Source organism: Muscardinus avellanarius (genome assembly GCF_963383645.1).
Source record: "Muscardinus avellanarius genome assembly, chromosome: 3".
NCBI classification, from domain to species: Eukaryota; Metazoa; Chordata; class Mammalia; order Rodentia; family Gliridae; genus Muscardinus; species Muscardinus avellanarius.
Window position 1 is genome coordinate 12,949,093 of NC_137788.1, and position 20,779 is coordinate 12,969,871.

A 20,779-nucleotide genomic window follows, 5' to 3' on the forward strand; every position below is an offset into this window, starting at 1 on the left:
AATAAATAAACAAAATTGGGCTGGGGGTGTAGCTTGGAAGTAAAATGTCTCTGAGTTCAATCCCCAGTACCAAAAAAAGGGGGGATAAAGCTGGGCGTGGTGGCGCACACTTGTAATCCCATTTTTGGGGAGGTGGAGACCCAAGGATCATGGTTCACAGGCAGCCTCAGCTACTTAGTGAGGCCCTGTGCAACTCATTGAGACCCTGTTTCAAAAAATAAAAAGACAAAAAAATAGGGTTGGGGGTATAGCTCGGAGGTACAGTGCCCCTGGGTTCCCTCCCCAGTAAATGAGTTAATATAGACAAAGTGCTTGGAACTAGGCTGGGTGCGTGGTGAAGCTTGAAAGAAGCTGATCATCACCGTGGAAGCGGAAGGTGGTGGGGAGCCGGGCTCTTGCCCTGTGCAGCTCTGGTCTGAGAGGGGCCTGCCTATCTTATCCCTACCCCCAAGAAAGGTTTACCAAGGCTGGGGCGCCGGGCGCTCTCTGGGGCGGGCTCCCCGTCATTGGGGGTGGTGTTGGACGCACGTGTCCCGAGTGCCCCGGGGCCACGCCTGGGCAGGGCAGAGGGGCGCAGCTGAACGGCCCCGGCTCTCGCTCTCACACAGATGAAGACGCTGGACGGCGAGAACGCCAGGCTGGGCCGGGAGCTGGCGGAGCTGCAAGGCCGCCTGTCCCTGGGAGAGAGAGCAGAGAAGGAGAGCCGGAAGGAGAGCCTGGGCCTCCGGCAGAGGATGCTGAAGGGTGAGGCCAGCCTGGAGGCCATGCGGCAGGAGGTAACTGGGCAGATGGGCGGGCGGCTGGGGCGCTGGAGGAGTCAGGCATGTGCCTCCCTGCCCTCCAGCGGCACGTGCGCTCCTGCCTAGGACCTGTTCCTGTCTCTGCCCCTGCAGCCTCTTCCCTAGCTACCTAACCCTGTTCAGCAGAATGACGGGAGCCGGGCATGGTGGTGCACGCTTGTCATCCCGGTACTTGCGAGTTCACGGCCAGCCTCAGCTACTTAGTGAGGCCTTTGCAACTTAGACCCTGCTTCAAAATAAAGAATAAAAAATAGGGCTGGGGATGTAGGCAGAGGTAGAGTGCCCCTGAGTTCCATCCCTAGTAACACACACACACACACACACACACACACACACACACACACACACGAGCTCAGCCAAGTGTGGCGGAGTATGCCTGTAATCCCAGTACTTGGGAGGTTGAGACAGGAGGATCTCAGGCTTGAGGGTAGCCTCCGCAACATAGAATTTCAGCAGCCTAGGAAGAATCTGTTTCCAAAACAAACGAAAAAAGAGCTGTGGGCCTGATGTGTGCGGGCTCAAAAAGGGGCTTCATGGGAGACACTATACATGACTTCATTTTATTTTCCCAGCATTCCCAAGAGGTTAGCTCCATTTTCACAGAGAGAACCAGACATTGCGGCTCAGAGAGGCCAAGGGATTCACCCATGGTCACACAGCCGCCAGGTGCCCAGATCTGACTCCAAAGCCCGCACTCCCCCACTCTGCCTTTTCTGACTGTTTTATGGTCCGTCTGCCGCCCCGATCTACTGTGTGGTCCTGACTCAGACACTTAACCTGCTTCAGAGTGCTTGTGGGAGAAGGTCTAGCGCGGCAGGGATGTAGGCAGGGCGTCGGCACGCGTGCTGGCGTGCAGGTGGCGCTCCGCAGGTGGGGTTTCCGGGGAAGAAGACCAGGAGAGGCTGGCTCAGTCTCTAAGCCAGGTGGTGCTGTGTCTGCGGTCACACCCATTGGTATCCCCCGTGGTGTGCAGATTTATTTATAATAACGTGCTGAGGGGCAGCGTCAGCCCGTGGTTAAGAGGACGCCTCTGCAGCTCTGGCCTGGGGCGGGCCACCGCTCTGTGCCCCAGTTTCATGCTCTGTAGAGTGCGGATGACTTTTGTAGTTTATTTTGGATGGTACTTCGTACCTGGCACCGTACGTGCTGTTAATCTAATAAGCCACGTACAATATAGAGTTTACACCCAGAAGGAATACACAAAACCAAATTCCGTCCATTTCCCTACACCCCGCAGACATCTGCATCTGCCCACTTGGGTGGAGATGGCTAAAGGCCCGGTGGTCCCTTGTGGTGGGCAGCGTGCTGGGCCCAGGACAGTGGGGGGGCCGCATTGGGGGCGGCTTTGTGACCCCACCTTTCGGCTTCCCCCTCCCCCACCCAGCTTCAGGGATCCCAGCGCAAGCTGCAGGAGCAGGAGGGCGAGTTCCGGGCTCGCGAGCGAGGCCTGCTGGGCTCCCTGGAGGAGGCGCGTGGTCAGGAGAAGAAGCTGCAGGAGCTGGCCCGCGGCCTGGAGCTGAAGCTGGAGGCGGCGCGGGCCGAGGCGGCGGAGCTGGGGCTGCGGCTGAGCGCGGCCGAGGGCCGGGCGCAGGGCCTGGAGGCCGAGCTGGCCCGCGTGGAGGCGCAGCGGCGCGCGGCCGAAGCCCAGCTGGGCGGCCTGCGCTCAGCCCTGCGCCGGGGCCTGGGCCTCGGCCGCTCGCCCAGCCCCAGCCCGAGGCCCGCACCCTGCTCCCCAACCCGGGACACCCCGGTCCGAGGTGAGCGCAGGTCGGGGAGGCCATGGGTGCACCCTGGTGTGCCGTAGCCTGGTGCTCCACTGGTTTGCATTCTTTCAAGACCTTGTATCCCGCCCCTAAAGCCCCGCCCATGTGCTGCTCTGGGCGCTTAGAAGAGGGCCCTGCCATTCCAGCACACTAGCCGGCCCTCTGCCAGGCCACACCCAGGGGCTCTGGGCCCGCCCCCTTCCAAGGCTTTAATAGTAGGTCTCTTTTTTTTTTTGCAGTACTGGGGATGGAACCCAGGGACATTCTACCTCTAAGTTACACCCCCAGCCCTATTTTTTATTTTTTTATTTTGAAACAGGGTCTCACTGAGTTGGAAAAGACCTCACTAAGCCGAGGCTGTCAGTGAACCACAATCCTCCTGTTTCAGCCCCAAGTCTAATGAAGGAGATTTACTTTTTTTGGTAGCACCAGATTTTCAAGTTAAGGGCATATTGCCCCTGAGCTACAATTCCAGCTGGCTCCTTTTTTTTTTTTTTTTTTTTTTTTTTGGCGGTATTGGGGATGGAACCCAAGGCCTTATATTTTGTTTGGAAATGAGGTGGTCTCGTTAAGTTGCTGATAGCCTCCCTAAGCTGCTGAGGCTGTCTTTGAAGCTGTGGCCCTCCTATCTCAGCCTCCCAAGTATTGGGATTATAAACATGCACCGTTACACCTGGCTCCCAGCTTGTTTTTGAAACAAGGTCTTGGTAAGTTGTCGAAGCTGGCCTCAAACCTGCCATCCTCCAGACAGAGCCTCCTAAGTACTGGTATTACAGGCTAGTACCACCACTCCTAGCTTGGAAGAAATTCTTTTTTTTTTTTTTTTTTTTTTTTGGTGGTACTAGGGTTGGAACCCAGGGGCTTTTCTACCTCCGGGCTATACTCCCAGACCTATTTTTTATACTTTATTTGGAAACGGGGTCTCACAAAGTTACTGAGAGCCTCACTAAGTAGCTGAGGCTGGCTTCGAACCTGTGCGATCCTCCTGTCTCAGCCTTCCCAGCGCAGGGATTACAAGCGTGAGCCACCACCCCCGGCGAGATTCTTTTTCTGTGAAGACTAAGGATTGAACGCAGCAGGATTCTGCATCCAAGCTACACTCCCAGTCCTTTTAATTTTTTTTTAGTGGGGAAGGATACTGGGGATGGAACCCAGGGACATTTTATCTCTGAGCTACATCCCCTGCCCAATTTTTTATTCTTTATTTGGAAACAGGGTCTCACTAACTTACGAAGGGCCTTATTACTAAGTAGCTGAGGCCGTCTGTGAACCGCGATTCTCCGGTCTCAGCCTCCCAAATGCTGGGATTACAAGCGTGCGCCCCCACACCTGGCTTTATTTTTTTTCTTTTTGGTGATACTGGAGATGGGACCCTTCTACCTCCAGGCTATACTCCCAGACCTATATTTATATTTTTTATTTAGAAACAGGGTCTCTTAAGCCAGCGCGGCTGGCTTCAAACCTGCGCGATCCTCCTGTCTCCACCTCCCAAGCACGGGGATTACAAGGTGCGCCACCACGCCCAGCCCAGCTTTATTCTTTATTTAGAAACAGGGTCTCACTGAGTTGCAAAGGGCCTCACTAAGTAGATGAGGCTGTCCGGGAACTGTGATCCTTTCTCTGGTCTCTGCCTCCCAAATGCTGGGATTATAAGTGTGTGCCACCACGCCTGGCTACATTTTTGCTTTTGAAACAGGGTCTAACTAGGTTGCTGAGATTCTCAATAAAATTGCTGAGACTGGCCTCCAACCTGTGATTCTTCTGTCTCAGCCTCCCAACTACTAGAATCACAGGCTGGGGTCATAGACTCCTGCACCCGGCTTTGGAAGAGGTTTGTGTGTGTGTGTGTGTGTGTGTGTGTGTGTGTGTGTGTGTGGTACTGAGAATGGAACCCAGGGGCCCTCTACCTCCAAGCTATACCCAGTTCTAATTTTTTATTCTTTATTTTGAAACAAGGTCTTACTAAGTTGCAGAAGGCCTCACTAAGTAGCTGAGGCTGTCTGTGAACTGTGATCCTCCTGTTTCAGCTTCCCAAATGCTGGGATTACAAGTGTGTGCCACCACACCTGGCTGGAAGACATTCTTTTTCATTTTTATTTTATTTTATTTGCGGTACTGGGGATGGAATTCAGGGTTATTCTACTTCCAGCCCTATATTTTTATTCTATATTTAGGGTCTCACTGAGTTACAAAGGACCTCACTATAAATAGTAGCTGAGGCTGTCTGCGAACCGCGATCCTCCTGTCTCAGCCTCCCAAATGCTGGGATTACAAATGTACGCCACCACGCCCAGCTAGAAGACATTCGTAATGCCCCAACTCCTTTAAGGAGTCTGAGACCCCATCCTCTTAATGACCCCAGCTCTCTCCATCCTCCTGCCTCAGCTCTCAACGCGCCTCCACTCCAGGCCTGTGATACCACAGCCTCGCTGGGCAGGCACAGCCAGGGCCCCTCCAGGACCACAGTAGTTTGTCAGTTACTCAGTACTTACTCAGCACCTACCACGGGGCAAGGGTAGGCACTGAGGATGCAGTAGGAAAAATAAATAAAACAAAGCTGGCCAGTGTGTCTGCTCTTACGGAGCTTAGAGTCTAGGTATGGGAATAGCAGACAACACATGAGATAGATAAATAGAATATAGGATATAGCAGAACGGTGGTCAGGGTTGGGAAAAGCAAGGGGAAATAAGGCAAGAGATATCCCTGATGGTACTGCCACCGTGGGAAGGAGCTCAGCAGCGTGAGAATCAGAATTTCCGGTCCCAGCTATGTACCCCAAAAAGTTGAAAACAAAGACTTGAACACTTATTTGTTCACTGGGGCAGAATTGACAATAGTGAACGGCAGTGCAGTGATGCCCCCAGTACTCTTCCGCAGATTAATAAGAGATGTTAAGTGTGGTATGTCCATCCAGAGGAGTAGTATTCAGGCAGAAAAAGGAATGCCATAGCCGGGCATGGTGGCGCACGCTTGTAATCCCAGTTCTTGGGAGGCTGAGACAGGAGGATCGCAAGTTTGACAGCAGCCTCAGCAACTCAGTGAAGGTCCTAACAACCTAGTGAGGCCCTGTTTCCAAATAAAAAATAAAAAGTGTTGAAAGTGTAGCTCAGAGGTTCGAAGCCAGCCTTGGCAGCTTAGCGAGGCCCTTTGCGACTTAGACCCTATTTCCAAGTAAGAAATAAAATCAGGCTGGGGGTATAACTTGGAGGTAGACGCTTCTGGGTTCAATCCTCAGTACCAAAAAAAAAAAAAAAGCCATTCCGCTACATACTACCACATAAACCATGACTTCATTATGCTAATTAGTTGCAAAAAGACTAAAGGAGCTGAGGGTGTAGCTCATGGTAGAACATTTGCCCAGCATATGCCAAGCCCTGGGTTCCATCACCAGCACTCCAAGGAAACAAAAATAAAAAGACAAATACAGAATGAGTCCACTTAGCCAGGCTTGCTGACACACACCCGTAATCCCAGTATTTGGAAGACTGACACAGGAGGATTGCAGGTTCGAAGGGTCTCAGCAACCCAGATACTTTCAAAATAAAGATAAGGCCGGGCGTGGTGGCGCACGCTTGTAATCCCAGCATTCGTGAGGCCGAGACAGGAGGATCGCGGTTCACAGCCAGCCTCAGCTACTTAATGAGGTCTTTGCAACTCAGTGAGACCCTGTTTCAAAACAAAGAATAAAAAAAATAGGGCTGAGGGTGTAGCTCGGAGGTAGAATGTCCTTGGGTTCCATCGCCAGTACTGCAAAAAAAAAAAAAAAAAAAAAGATTGAGTGGGCTAGTAGTACTTGGTAGGCTGAGACAGAAGGATCACAGGTTTGAGGACAGCCTCAGCAGGTAGTGAGTGAGACTCATCAACCTAGTGAGACCCTGTTTAAAAATTAAAATAGGAGCCAGGCATGGTCTCACATGCTTTTAAGCCCAGCATTTGGGGGGCTGAGACAGAACAGTTCACGGCCAACCTCAGCTACTTAGGGAGGCCCTTTGTAACTCAGTGAGACCCTGTTTCAAAATAAAGAAAAAAAAATAGGGCTGGGGGTTGGGGGTGTATCTTGGAGGCAGAATGCCCTTGAGTCCCATCTCGAGTATAGAAAAATTAAAAAAGAATTAAAATGGCTGGGCAAGATGGTGTGTCAGTCATCCCGGCATTTGAGAGGCTGAGATCACAGGTTTGAGGCCAGCGCTGCTCTAACTTAGACCCTGTTTCAAAATAAAACATAAAATCCGGGTGTAGTGTTACACACCTGCAATCCCAATACCTGGGAGGCTGAGACAGGAGGATTACAGGTTTGACAACAGCCTCTTAGTGAAGCTCCTGACAACCTAGCGAGACCCAGTTTCCAAATAAAAAACGAGACTCTTTGGAAACGCAGCTCAGAGGTAGAATGCCCCGTTCTACCCCCAGCACCACAAAATATACAAATAAATACAAATAAAAAATAAAATAAAAATAAGTCCTGGGCGCTCAGTGGTAGAATGCCCTGGGTTCGGTCCCCATCACCATAGTTTCTCTTTCATACACACACACGTTAAAATTATAAATTCCAAGTTGTACATTCTTCACACCAAAAAAAAGGTAAAGGGTAGGTGGGGGTGGCTCAGGCTGAGGGACAGGGAGCACCCCGCGCAGGAGACAGGGAGGCAGGGTGCGATGTTGAGGGCCCAGAGGAGGCGAGACAAAGGGCCTGCTCAGCCCTTGCAGGCCTCTAGGGGACGCTGGCTCTTACCCTGAGGGATGGGATCTGCTACATGGAGAACCCCCAGCCCCCGGGACAGATGTGGCGGTTCTGCTTCTTTGGGAACCTTCAGGTATCGCTTGGCCTAGGCTGGGGGTGCAAATGGTGGTCCCAGTCCTGCAGTTCTGACGTTGGCCTCCAGGTGTCGTCCTCTCTGCCCAGCCCCATCTCCAAGGTTTTCTGCTGGGGAACCAGCCTGCCAGGCTCAAATTCTGGTTTTGAAATCCCTCTGCTTTGAGGCAGAACAAATCACGTAGCTGCTTTGAGCCCGCTCAGCCCATGAGGGAGTCACTGGTCCTTACTGTTAGGGAATTACTGTGCAGGTGGAATGAGGCAGTGCAGGGAAGGTAACACTCAGCCCAGGGTGCAGAGGTGAGGCCTGGGAGTGCAGCCATGGATGGAGGAGGCATGGCCCCCGCGGCGCTCATGGTGCGTGTGCTCTGGGTGGGGAGACAGACGTTGGACCTCCACCAGGCTCCTGTAACAACCTAGCAAAACCTGGTTTCCAAATTGAAAAAAAAAAAAAAAAAAAGCAAGCACCACAAAATAGACAAGTAAATAAATAGTGTGGAGGCTCTACAAGGGTGCCATGGGCTCACCCCGACCCAGCTGGGGTTGGGGCCTCTGAAGAAGTGGCCTGATGGGTGGGCTGGGCACTGAGAAGCCACAAGGAGAAGGAACGGCGGTGCAAAGGCCTGGGCTGGACCGGGGAATGTTACGGAACACGAGGGGAATGTAGCTAAGGCACCTTCTACTGGGCAAGAGGAGGTGCCGGGGTGAGCAGTGGCAGCGTGACTGACTGGGCCTGATTCCAAGGGCTGAGGGGTCTGGTGGAGGGTCTTAGAAAATGAGGTGGCCCCGTTTGTACCCTGGCAGGCTGCGTGGGCAGCCCGGGGAGCCTGCAGCCACGTTCAGTGGCCGCTGTGTCCCTGATCACGCCTTCTCTTCTAGGAAGCGGGGAAGGGCTCAGCAGCCCCAGCCCCTGCCCCTTGGAACGCAGCCCTGGGTCCCAGCCCCCATCCCCAGGGCCCGCTACCTCCCCAGGGCCTCCAGACCTGGACCCAGAGGCGGTGCGGGGGGCCCTCCGGGACTTCCTGCAGGAGCTGCGGAGTACCCAGCGAGAGCGGGTGAGGCTGGGCGTTGTGGCTGGAACGGGGAGCTCTCGACAGGCCGAGGCCCTGGGGGGGCTGACAGCTGTCACAGGTAGGGGTCTTCTTTCCCGTGTCGGGGCTTAGGATGAGCTTCGGACCCAGACAAGCACCCTGAATCGACAGCTGGCTGAGATGGAGGCCGAGAGAGACAGGGCGGCTTCACGGGCCAGGCAGTTACAGAAGGCCGTGGCCGAGGGCGAGGAGGGTGAGTTTGACCCTCAGTTTCTCTTCTCTGTGCTCAAGAGCAGCGGGGGTGGGGGCGGCTGGGCAGTTGGCTCGAGCGGTTCCTGCACCCCTGCTCTGGCCTGAGGGATTGGGGACGTCTCCTCCACGCACGCTTGGGGGGTCAGGCAGGCAGGCCCTGTGTGGGTGGGATGTAGGCTGGGCATCTCGTGGCCTGCTGTGGGTCTTGGGGCAGTGCCTGGCTGTGCCTGATGGGGCCTGGGGTGGCCGCAGCCCGGCGCAGTGCGGAGGGCCGGCTGAGCGAGGCCCAGGCGGAGCTGGCCCTGCAGGAGGAGAGCGTGCGGCGCAGCGAGCGGGAGCGCAGGGCCACGCTGGACCAGGTGGCCGCACTGGAAAGGAGCCTGCAGGCCACCGAGAGCGAGCTCCGGGCCAGCCAGGTGGGTGAGCGCTGAGGGCCAGGGAGGGTGGGGGGCCGCGGGCTGGGGTGGACGGTGAGCCCCACCGTGGCTGCCCTGCCCTGTCTGCCCGAGTCCCTGGCCGCTGAGTATCAGCCTAGGCCTCTTTCTTTTCTTTTCTTTTCTTTTTTTTTTTTTTTTTTGTGGTGCTGGGGTTCCTGGAAGCCCTTCTCCCTCCGGGCTCCACTCCCAGACCTTTTTTATTTATTTATTTGGAAACAGGGTCTCTTAAGCCAGCGAGGCTGACCACGAACCTGCGCAATCCTCAGCCTAGGCCTCTTTCTACAAGCTGTGCGCAGGGGGCTCAGTTTTGTGTCTCCGAGTAGCCACATGAATGTTGTTCTAGGGTTATGTGTGTCTGGGGACATCTGTGCGTGCGTGTGTGCGTCTGTCTGGGCAGGAATCCCAGGCCCTGGGGCTGCTGGTCTAGGCCGCTGAAGCCCGAGCCTCTTGCAGCCACAGCCCCCCACCCCACAGCCTAACCCTGCCTCTGGCCGGGGGCCGAGCTGGAGTTGGACTGTTGTGTCTGCGGCTTCGGCTCTGGCCTTGGGCCCAGCTGCAGGGGCCCAGGAGGAGGCTGGGAACAAAGCTGGGCAGAAGCCAGCACCAGGGCCTCTGGGCCAGGCAGGCAGGCCTGAGGCTCTGAGCAGGGCTCGGAGCCGGGTGTGGGGGGCTACAGTAGCACTCCTGTGACCCCTGTGTCTTTGGGGAGTGTGCACCGAAGCCCCCTCATCTATCTGGCTGTCCTGTTTCCACTTCAAGCCCTGTGCTGCTTGACCTCCAAGGAAGTGGGGAGTCGTCCCCCAAAGCCCACAGCAGTGGCCGCTGCAGCTCAGCTCAGCTCAGCTCACACCGCAGCAGCTCTGGGCCCGCCTCTTTCTCCGAGAGCGCTTCCTGGAGCAAGAGAAGGGCTCTGGAATACTTTTCAGCCCCTCCCTGGGGCTCTCTGGAGCAGCCAGCTCTCTATCCCTGGACCAGTCCTGTCCCCCCACTCTGCAGCCGGGAAATGGGGCCTGAGGGGGGGAAAAAGGACAGTCCAGGGTCACAGAACCCCAGACGGTGCTCTGGATCTCCACATCTGCTCGTCTGCGTGTGGGAGACCGAGCTCCCAGCGGGCCCTGGGCTGTCCGCCCTTTGTCCTGGGGATGCTGAGGGTGTAGGGAATGGTGCGGTGGGTGGGGCCTGAGCCTCTGTGCCTACAGGAGAAGATCAGCAAGATGAAGGTGATGGAGGCAAAGCTGGAGAGTGACAAGCGGCGCCTGAAGGAGGTGCTGGACGCCTGCGAGAGCCGCTCCATCAAGCTGGAGCTGCAGCGGCGCGCACTCGAGGGGGAACTACAGCGCAGCCGCCTGGGCCTGGGCGACCGCGAGGCCCAGGCCCAGGCCCTCCAGGACCGGGTGGACTCCCTGCAGAGACAGGTGGGTCCCAGCACTCCCCAGCAACCCTGGGAGACGTGTGTGGGCTGCCCTGTTTTACAGATGGACAAGTGGCGTCTCAGAGAGGTGATGCCCTTCCCCTCAAAGCTAATAAAAGAGCCAGTATTAGGGCCTGTGCTCAGAGCCAGGCGTGGCAGCGCATTCCTATAATTCCAGTACTCAGGAGTCTGACAGAGGAGGATCGCAAGTTTGAGGACAGCCTCAGCAATGTCGCGAGACTCTTAGTGACCTAGCCAGACCCTCTATCAAAATGAAAAATTAAAAAAAGACTTGGGGGTATAGCTCAGAAGTCGGTGCCCCTGGGTTCAGTCCCTAGTACCAAGACAAATCCTGTATTCAGGAGATTGGGACAAGTTACAGATGTGGATTTCAGTAATTTCCTTTTTTTGTCCTGGCTGCTAGGAAGCTCAGCTGTATTGGGAATGTTTAGTAGCTTTCTATTCCTGCATATCACCCACCAAATCAAAACCAGAAAAATTCAGGGTTGTGGTGATTGCCTTTTCTCTTCCAAAACAGGAAGGAAAGGGGAAGGAGGAGACTGTGGGGTTTGAGACAGCCACGTTGATGGGGCTCTGGACAAAGGTGTTACCCAGCACCTTTGTGTTTGGGATGGGTCCCGGGTTGCAGAGGCAGAGCCGCGGGAGAGCTTGGGAACTGTGGGTTTCAGTGCCGGAGCCCAGAGCTGGGAAGAGCGTGCGCTGGAAGCAGAGCCCCGTGACGACCATCTTGTCTGTCCTGCCAGGTGGCAGACAGCGAGGTGAAGGTGGGCACCTTGCAGCTGACAGTGGAGCGGCTGAACGGGGCCCTGGCCAAGGTGGAGGAGAGCGAGGGGGTCCTGAAGGACAAGGTCCAGCTCCTGACGGAGGCCCTGTCCCAGAGCAACACCAACTTCACCAGCGCTCAGGACAAGACCCTGCACCTGCAGAAAGCCCTCACTGCCTGCGAACACGACCGCCAAGTGCTGCAGGTGCTTGCGTGCCAGGGCCCAGCAGGGGGAGGGCCCAGGGAGAGCCAGCCAATAAGAGCAGATGTGGAGGGGCCCTGGTAGAGAGCCAACCAATGGGACTGTCCATTGGGAAGTCTAAAGAGCCCAATGAGAGTAGGTTCTGAGGAGGGGTGGGCTCAATGGAGCACCAGTGGGTCGAGGCAGTCATGAGGGTGGTCCAGTAAGAGAAGGAGCTGCTTCCTCTTCCTCCTCCTCCTTTTTCTGCAGTATTGGGGATGGAACCCAGGGGCATTCTACCTCTGAGTTACACTCCCAGCCCTATTTTTTTTTAATATTTTTTATTTTTTTGGTGGTACTGGGGGTGGAACCCAGAGGCTTTCTACCTCCAGGCTATACTCCCAGACCTATTTAATATTTTACTTGGAAACAGGGTCTCACTAAGTTGCTGAGAGCCTCACTAAGCAGCTGAGGCTGGCTTCGAACCTGTGCGATCCTCCTGTTTCAGCCTCCCAAGCACGGGGATTACAAGTGTGTACCACCATGCCCAGCCCTATTTTTTTTTTAATTCTTTATTTTGAAACAGGGTCTCGCTGAGTTGCAAAGGGCATTACTTAAGTAGCTGAGGCTGTCCGCGAACTGTGATCCTCTTGTCTCAGCCTCCCGAATGCTGGGATTACAACCATGTACCACCATACCTGGCTTGAGAAGGAGCCTTCAAATACAGGCTTGGGAGCCCCTAGTGCAGAGTTAATGTGGGGAGTGGGGCTGTGAGCGACTCCGACCTTGTGCAGGCCTGTGGTCAGGCTCATCCTCTAGGCAAAATGGCTACCTGTCTCCAGGCTGTGAACCTGCTCAGAGGCCTGGGAGGAGCCTTTTGCCCTAGGACTCAGGCTGGCCTGACGCGGTCCCTGTCCCCCAGGAACGGCTGGATGCTGCCCGGCAGGGGCTCTCTGACGCGCGGAGGCAGAGCAGCTCCCTGAGTGAGCAGGTACAGACGATGCGCGGCGAGCTGGCGGACCTGGAGCTGCAGCGTGCGGAGGCCGAGGGCCAGCTGCAGCAGCTGCAGGAGGTGAGGACCAGGCCTCTGCCGGCCCCAAGATGGAGGCCCTGGGGATGGAACGGGAACCTTCCACCTGTGTCCACCTTCTCACAAACCCTGGCCCAGCCTCCCGCGAGGAAGCACGGTTTATTCGGCCCATACTCCTGTTCTGCAAATGGAGAAACTGAGGCCCAGAGGAACTGATTGCCCTCAGGTGGCAGTTGTCTCATGGGGGCCTCAGTTGCCGGCCAGCGTGGTCACACCGAAGCCCAGAGGGCTGAGGCTCTGCCTGGCTTTTGCTGCAGGTGCTGCGGCAACGGCAGGAAGGCGAGGCTGCAGCTCTGCGCACGGCCCAGAAGCTGCAGGAGGAGCGGCGGCTGCTGCAGGAGCGCCTAGGCAGCCTGCAGCGAGCCCTGGCCCAGCTTGAAGCCGAGAAGCGGGAGGTGGAGCGCTCAGCCCTGCGCCTGGAGAAGGACCGCGTGGCCCTCAGGAGGACGCTGGACAAGGTGGGTGGGCCACTCGGCCGGCTGGGGCATGGCAGGGCCTGGCTGCAGGGCGGCCCTAGGTGTGAGCCCTCCCCATCCCGCTCTCCACCCAGGTGGAGCGGGAGAAGCTTCGCAGCCACGAGGACACCGTGCGACTGAATGCGGAGAAGGGCCGCCTGGACCGCAGCCTCACGGGGGCCGAGCTGGAGCTGGCCGAGGCCCAGAGGCAGATCCAGCAGCTGGAGGTCTGACCCAGCCCTGTCCTACCCCCGGATGCCCTGACCCCAGCCCCAGTCCCAGCCTGGGTGCAAGCTGTCCCAGGCGGAGCTGGGGCTCAGTCACCTAGGCCCCGGAGCCCCAGGCTATCCCAGCCGGGTCTGGCTTGGAGGCACGGGTGACCCATCAGCCAGGGAGCGAGGGGTTCTGTGGCCGAGGGACATGGTACTGGAGGCCTGTTGGCCGTGAGCCTGTGTGTGCGCAGGTGTGTCGTGGAACGTAGGGTGTGAGTGGCCATGGGAGTTCCGCTGTGTGTGTAGTGTGACTCGTGTATGGTGTGGTGTGTGCCTCTGTATTTGCTGTGGACATTTCACGTATGGAGAAGTTAGTCTCGTGCACCCACGTGCACCTGGGTACGTGTTTCTGTGCTTGTTTTCTTCTGGTGCATTTGGGCCGGTCTCTGCTTGAACATGCGTGAGTGTGTGCCTGAGTGGGGTCACTGGGAACCCTGACCCAGGGCTGGCAGGCTCTCTGTCAGAGCCAGGGAGCCAGAGGACAAGGATCTCTGCATCTCCCCTGCATGGGCCACGCCTCGGGAGTGCCCGATACCTCCCCCGAGCCCGAGCCCGCATGCTGGGCCAAGCCCTGAGCAGCACCTCTCCCTGCAGGCCCAGGTGGCGGCCCTGGAGCAGACCCAGGGCCCGGCCCAGCTGGAGGCAGACGAGCAGCAGAGGCTGGAGCTGCAGCAGGAGGTGGAGCGCCTGCGCAGCGCCCAGGTGCAGACCGAGCGGACCCTGGAGGCGCGGGAGCGGGCCCACCGCCAGCGGGTGCGAGGGCTGGAGGAGCAGGTACCGGCCCCGCCTGGGAAGATGGGGCCAGGATGGATGTGGGGCTGCAGGAGACTGCTCCTCGCCGCCTCGCTGTGCGCAGCTGAGGTGGGTCAGTGCTGGCGTCAGCCACGCCTCCCCCCGGGCTCGGCACTGTGGCTCCAGGCCCTCTGCCTGGGTGGTACGGTGGCCTCGCAGCCCCAGCCTCAGTTCTCCCAACAGCCTGGGATCTCAAGTGACAAGAAGCATTGGAAAAGTCCCAGGGCTGGCCCTCACTGGCCAGCTTAGATTACATGCCCCTTCCTGACCTGCTGGATGTGGTCAAGTCCGCAAGACGCTGCTGCTCTGATAGGCCCAGGCTGGTCCCAGAGCCAGGCCCAACTAGACGACGAGAGGGATACAGGATGGGGTGGGGTGGCCCCTAAAGATGCCATACGGTCAAAAGACATGTTACATGAGGGGAGAAAGGAGGACATCCCTCAACCCTAGGCCCCAGACCTTTCCTGCGTGGCGACAGTGGGTCCTTCCAGCTCCGAGCCATGCCTGAGGGCACTCAATCCATTTCCTCCCTTTTCCTGAAACCAGGCCAGGCCCCCGGGATGCCCTCACCCTCTTGTCCTTCCCCAGGTGTCCACCCTGAAGGGACAGCTGCACCAGGAGCTTCGAAGGAGCTCTGCACCCTTTACTCCACCCTCCGGCCCCCCAGAGAAATGAGCCACCTCCCACTGGCATCCTGAGAGCCCACGCCTGGGGCAGCAGAGGGGCTTCCGCTACACCGCCCACCCAGAGCAGGGCTGTCAGGGTGGCAGCGCGGAGGAGCGGAGCGAGCAGTGGACGCTGCAGCCCACGCCCCTCAGTGGCTTCCTGGTGTCTGCCGCCCACCTCACTCCAGCCTCCTCCTGGACCAACCATCCCCAGTTGTACAAGTCCCTCCTGGGAACGGTGAGCCGAAGACATGGGCCAGGGAGAGGCCTGGCGTCTGGTCAGCCCTGGAGCACAGACTCGGGAAAGAGGAGCGCCCAGCTCAGAACGGGTAGAGACCAGCCCTGACTGGCTTCCCAGGGATCCAGCAGCCTTAGTTCAGTACGTTTGTCAGGGAATCCCTCAGAGAGTTGAATCCTTATATTTTTGTACCTTTTTATACTGTTAACTGTTGTGTTTTGTACCAAGACCCCGTTTTCTATAATGGGTGTGTTCAGAGGTTCTGTACTGTCAGTGTGCCTCCTCCGCCTGGGGTCAGGGGAGGGAGCCAGGTGGGCCTGGGGCAGAAGAGATGGGCCGTCTAGGGAGGGATCTGGGGGAACCAGGGAGCAGAGGCCTGTGGTAGGTAAGGGACTTGCCAGTCCAGCAGGTGTCGGGGTCCCAGGCCACCCACCGCACTTAGCAGATGAAACCGTAGAAACTCAGGGCTATAATCCAACCTGTGTGCTTCAGCTGGTTCAGCTCAACTTTTTTTTTTTTTTTTTTTTTTTAGCACTGGGAATTTAACCCAGAGGCATTCTATTCCTGATCTGTATGGGTTGTTTTTTTTTGTTTTGTTTTGTTTTGTTTATGTTTTGGGTGGTACTGGGGTTCCTGGAAGCCCTTCTACCTCCGGGCTACACTCCCAGACCTATTTTATATATTTTTTATTTAGAAACGAGTCTCTTAAGCCAGCAAGGCTGGCTCCAAACCAGCGCGATCCTCCTGTCTCCGCCTTCCAAGCACAGGGATTACAAGCATGTGACGCCATGCCCGGCATCTGTGTATTTTTTTTGAAACAAGGTCTCGCTAGGTTGAGAGTCTCACTACTTGCTGAGGCTGTCCTCAAACCTGCCAATTCTCTTGTCTCTGCCTCTCAAGTACTGGGATTACAGGCCTGCGCCACCACGCCTGGCAGCAGCTCCGGTCTTCCCGGCCTAGGTTTTCTCGCCGGTTTCTCCAGCCCTCTGAAGACAAGGCCTGAGCTCCAGGCAGTGGTGGGCCGCCCAGGCAGGGTTAACCAGCATAGGATTGGGAGTGAGCGTGGGCGCTCATCCTGGCTTTGCCAAGTGAAGCCACGCGAGGCCGCGGACCGTCTCGGCCTCAGCCTCGGCAGCTGGTGTGCCAAAGGGGAACCTGCCTGGCGGGCTGGCGAGAAGGTTCACACAGTGCTGCTGAGTGAGCGTCTCCAGGAGACCGCGCATCCTCAGAGCCCCGGGCAGATGCTGCCCTGGCTGTGCACTTAGAGGTGTGGGCCCTGGGGTGGCGACTTAACACCGGGGGCGTTTCCCCACCTGGATTTTGGGGATAGTCAAACATAGCACAGAGGCCTGCCTGAGGAGGGCGCGATCACATGCAGGGCTCAGAGGGCTGCGCTGGGCAGAGGGAGAAGCTAGTGTTTGTCCTTTCTGCCTGCACAGGGGCACCAGCCCCCATCCCCGCCACATACACACACACACACGCACGCACGCACGCGCATGCCTTGGCCTCAGGTCTGTTTGCCCTGCTGGACCTCCAACCTCATCCCCATCCCCACTCGACCTCGCAGGTCCACCCTGATGCCTTCCTTCATTTGCACGGCCTCCCATCTGGGCTGCGTCCCTCTGGCGACGAGGACTCCGCTCTCACCAAGCAGCCCCACCCCCGAGAAAGCCATATTCTGGGAGCCTTCATCCGTAGCCCCCGCATACGTGCATCCTGGGCGGGTGCATCCTGGGTGGGTGTCGCTAGCTCTGCGCACCGGTGGGTAGGGAGGCAGGGCTGGGGCTGCAGAACAAGGCCACAGGTCACACGGCACCCCTTCTCTCCGAGGGGCTGGGGAGCCTCTGGGGCGTACAGGCTGCCCTCTCTGTGGTAAGAAGGTGGTTCTGCATCTTTTGTAAAAACCTGTTTTAATTTTGTATAAAACAAAGCTGGTCCTTGTCCCGGGACAGTAGGAAGTCCACGGAGACCAGCCGGGGCGAGGGGCACAGCTTACCCCTGGGAACTGTAAGGGGGGCTTGTCCTCAGAGGGACTGGGAAGGCACTTCAGGGGCCAGGGCCCGCAGGGAGGCCCGGACCCCTCACCCAGGGAGTGGAGGCTGGGCTGTAGGGGGTGCCCTACTGTTCCCCCAGAGGCACAGGCTGGGGGAGGGCCCGGGCACACAGCTCACCACCCCCAGGACGGCAGTCCACTAACTTTTTACAGAATAAAAGGGAAGTCGGGATGGGGGGCAGCACCAGAGTCAGGCGGGGCCTGAGGCCCCAGGTCGGAGCAGGCCCCTGGCCTTGGGGTTCAGCTCCAGCCTAGCAGCCTCCACAGCTCCTGGCGCAGGAGGCTGCCACGGACTGGCACAGGCCGCTGCTGGCCATCACGCCGCATCTGGAGAACTTGTCCCGACATAGGTCAGCTATTGGGAGGGGGCAGGAAGGAGATGGGGTCAGGGGTAGGAACTGGTACCCCACACCTCGCGGAGACGCTCTGAGGACGGGCAGTGTTGGGAAGGGGGCCCAGCAGGCCCTGAGGGTGGGCCCAGGCTCATAAGTGTCGTAGATGAGACATGCAGGGGGGGCAGCTGACTAGAAAATGAAATGGGGGTGGGGCAGGAGGGGTCCTCACCTCGGAGGAGCTCCTCGTGGGCACAGACTGTGCGGACGCAGATCTCCTTGTTGACAACGTACATGCGGCGGAGGCTGGGGGATGGGGCGAGGGGAGGGCTCAGCCCCACCAGGTATCCCCACTTGGAGAGCCCGGGAGGCGGGGCCCAGGTCACCCTCAGAGTTGAGTTCTACTTCAGGATTCACGGTCTGTCCCCAAACCCCCACCCTGGCTGGCTGAGGCTGTCCCCCACCCTCAGTCCTCTGGTGGCTGTCCACCTGTGCTCACCTGTAGAAGCAGACCTCGTTGAGACACTGTTTGCAAGGTTTGTGTATGGAGTAGAGGCGGGTGCATGGGTACTGTTCTTCACGGCAGTCTGGGGGACAGGCGGGACCAGACTTGGAGCTCAGAGCTGGAGGGGCAGCCCCCAGCCTCGCAGGTGCTAGGTACCCTGCACCTTCAGGTCCAGCCCAGACACCCACACGTGCCCAGCAACACCTGCATCTGGTGACTTTCCAGGGCTACTCGGTTTTATGCAATATGCATACATAGATTCATAACTATACTTGTAAAAGCATTCCAACATATGTTAGTCCGAGCAGAATTTCACACCTGCCCGCCATAGTTACAAAAGCCTCACACCAAGTCACAAGCCATCCGGCACCTGCTCCCAGGAGCCCAGACTGCAGCCTGCCCGGCCAGCGCAGGGTGAGCGCACCAAGGATTCCACACACGATCGCCTCTCTGGCTCTCTGCTGGCAAGATGCCCCCCAGCACGTTCCCCGCCTCTCCCTAGGCTGCAGCCTCTAGCCAGACCCATGAGGGCAGGGTGGGTCTCCCAGAGCTGCGGGGAGGCCTGGAGATGTTGGCCTGAGCAAGGGAACCTCTGCCAGCTCCCCTGCCGCCCGCGTTACCACCAGCAGCCTGCATTACCTAATGTGACAAGTCCTGCCAGCACGGCCCCCCTGCACCCTAACTCCAGAGCAGAGCAAGCCTCTGTTCCTCCGCTGTCAGCTCTTACCAAGAGGCCCGGGCTCCGTGGGCTCTGTCTCTGCATTCCCTGGTTCTGGTGGGGGGCGGGGGAGGGAGAGGCAGTAGTCACTGGGATGGGTCTGTTCAGGGCAGGACTCCCCTCCCTGGGCCCCGCCACAGGCCCCCACGCCCAGGGTTGACAGGGGCCCAGGGTGGAGGAAGTGGGGCTTGCTGCCTACCTGGGGTGGGGGCTGGGATGACTTCCTGCTGGACTTGCTGCTGGGACTGGAACTGCTCCTCAGGCGGCCGAGGGCTGACCTCTGCGTTGGGAGGACAAGGGTATCGGCTCCCTCCTTGCCTTCCTGGGTCTCCATGGCTCCCAACCCCAGCCGGCCCCCATCCTGCCTGCCCCAGCCCTTACCTTGATAATCATAGTAGTCTGGGTTGTCTGAAAATAAAAAAAAGTGCAGGTCAGGGTTAGCCCCAGCCTCGGGGGTGCGGGTGGGGGAGCGAGGGCACAGAGGAGCCAGCAATCAAGCCCCAGGTGTCTCGTCACCCTGCCCCCCCAGTCCCTGGTCGGGCCATGCGCATGGGGGGTGGGGGAGGACACAGGATTTGACATGGAACGGCTGGGAGCGCTGGGGCCGGCCCTTACCGATCTGGTCGCTTTAGTGGGTGTACTGGACGTGGTCCGGAAACGGGGGCAGAGGATCCAGGTCATACTGACCCTGAGCCAGCAGTCCTGCTGGAGGAGGGCAGAGCATGTGTGGGTACCCCGAAAGGATGACAAGGAGCCCCAAAGTGCTTCTAGGGAGGGTAGGTGGAGGTCACAAGGACAGGCCTGTAAGAGCCTGGGATGCTAACCAGACCTCGACTCAAGGAGCCAGACTCCTTCCTCGACCATAGAGGACGTGACGCACCCTGGTCCTGCCCTGCGTCGTCTCCTTGCCCCTCTCCCTTCGCAGGCCTCCTGGCTGCCTCTGGGACTCTCGGGACTTTGCACTTGACTCCGGGGGCCCTCTCCTCCCATCTCTCCTGAAATTTCAGCTCCTGGCCCAGCCAGCCCCTGAACCCGACCACATCTGCTTGTTTACCATTCATTCCTCTTCCCTACCTTACCAGCACGATAAGGGGCTTCTCTACCTGGTTCCTCACCCGATCTGCAGGGCCTCGCCCAGCACCCTGCACACGGGACACTAACTCATGTGCTGAATGAATGGTAGACGTGGCAGGGCCTTTGTGATCCCCGCTGATAATTCTTTTTTTGTGGTACTCGGGATGAAACCAAAGCCTTTCTGTCTCTGAGCTCCTCTCCCAGCTCTATGTTTTATTATTTTGAGACAAGGTCTCACTAAGTTGGGAAGAGCATCACTACGTATCTGAAGCTGGCTGCAGACGCTGGTCCTCCTGTCTCAGCCTCCCAAGTACTGGGGTTACAAGAGTGTGCCACCATGCCTGGCTCCCACTGATAAGTCTTTATTTTTTATTTTTGGGGTGGTACTGGAGGTAGAACCCGGGGGCTTTTTACCTCCAAGCTATACTCCCAGACCTATTTTATACTTCATTTGGAAACAGGGCCTCACTAAGTTGCTGAGAGCCTCACTAAGTAGCTGAGGCTGGCTTCGAACCTGCGCGATCCTCCTGTCTCAGCCTCCCAAGCGCGGGGATTACAAGCATGCGCCACCGTGCCCGGCTGATAATTCTTTACTTGACCAACAGGGACCCCTCAAAGGTCCAAGGTGGTGGGCCCCAAATGGATCTAAAAGGGACCAGAGATGCCTCCACGCCTTGGGCCAGTCCAGTCTGTGGTCCAGGCAGGGTCTGGAAGCTGGGGCGCAGAGTTCTGCCCACAGGCTGTGACAGAGGCTCCTTGTGAGCCCCCTCCCCTAAAGCCCACTCCCACCTACATAAGAGAAGCCAGGCCCACCCAGCAGCCTCTTACCAGGCAGGAAGAGCAGGAAGAGGTAGGCAGCTCTCATGGCGTGGCGTGTGGAGGCCGGGGTGGGTCAGAGCAGCTGGAAGGAGAAGAGCCCGAGAGCTGCACCCAGGCTCGCTGCCCCAGGACCGCAGAGCCCTCTGTGGCCGAGTCAGCCTGGAGAGGGCACCTGGAGTGGAAGCCAGGCACCTGGGAGATGGGGCTGGGAGTGGACTACTTGGGAGAGACATTCACAGTCCCTGCATGGATGCTCCTGGCTCACGGGGTGGGTTTTTTTTTTTTTTTTGGTGG

General features: G+C 57.8%; 2 protein-coding genes across 2 annotated transcripts in view; one reads left to right on the plus strand and one right to left on the minus strand.

Moving 5' to 3' along the window:
• Positions 1-14,756, plus strand: part of CROCC (ciliary rootlet coiled-coil, rootletin) — a gene marked incomplete at both ends in the record, with an annotated part of 48,168 nt that extends 33,412 nt beyond the window's left edge. Inside the window, 12 exons of the mRNA XM_080692746.1 lie at positions 609-776; positions 2,185-2,557; positions 8,256-8,431; positions 8,540-8,660; positions 8,912-9,075; positions 10,296-10,511; positions 11,272-11,496; positions 12,395-12,544; positions 12,820-13,020; positions 13,113-13,244; positions 13,884-14,063; positions 14,670-14,756. Of these exons, the coding sequence (XP_080548872.1) occupies positions 609-776; positions 2,185-2,557; positions 8,256-8,431; positions 8,540-8,660; positions 8,912-9,075; positions 10,296-10,511; positions 11,272-11,496; positions 12,395-12,544; positions 12,820-13,020; positions 13,113-13,244; positions 13,884-14,063; positions 14,670-14,756 (2,193 nt within the window). The remainder of the gene's footprint in view (positions 1-608; positions 777-2,184; positions 2,558-8,255; positions 8,432-8,539; positions 8,661-8,911; positions 9,076-10,295; positions 10,512-11,271; positions 11,497-12,394; positions 12,545-12,819; positions 13,021-13,112; positions 13,245-13,883; positions 14,064-14,669) is intronic.
• A 2,532-nt stretch (positions 14,757-17,288) lies between these two features.
• On the minus strand, positions 17,289-20,531 carry MFAP2 (microfibril associated protein 2; the record flags this gene model as incomplete). Its single annotated transcript, XM_080690869.1, is given in 9 exon segments — positions 17,289-17,392; positions 17,602-17,675; positions 17,869-17,956; positions 18,602-18,646; positions 18,792-18,872; positions 18,974-19,000; positions 19,208-19,220; positions 19,224-19,294; positions 20,495-20,531. Coding segments are annotated over 9 exon segments (540 nt in total).
• Positions 20,532-20,779: the final 248 nt, after the last annotated feature.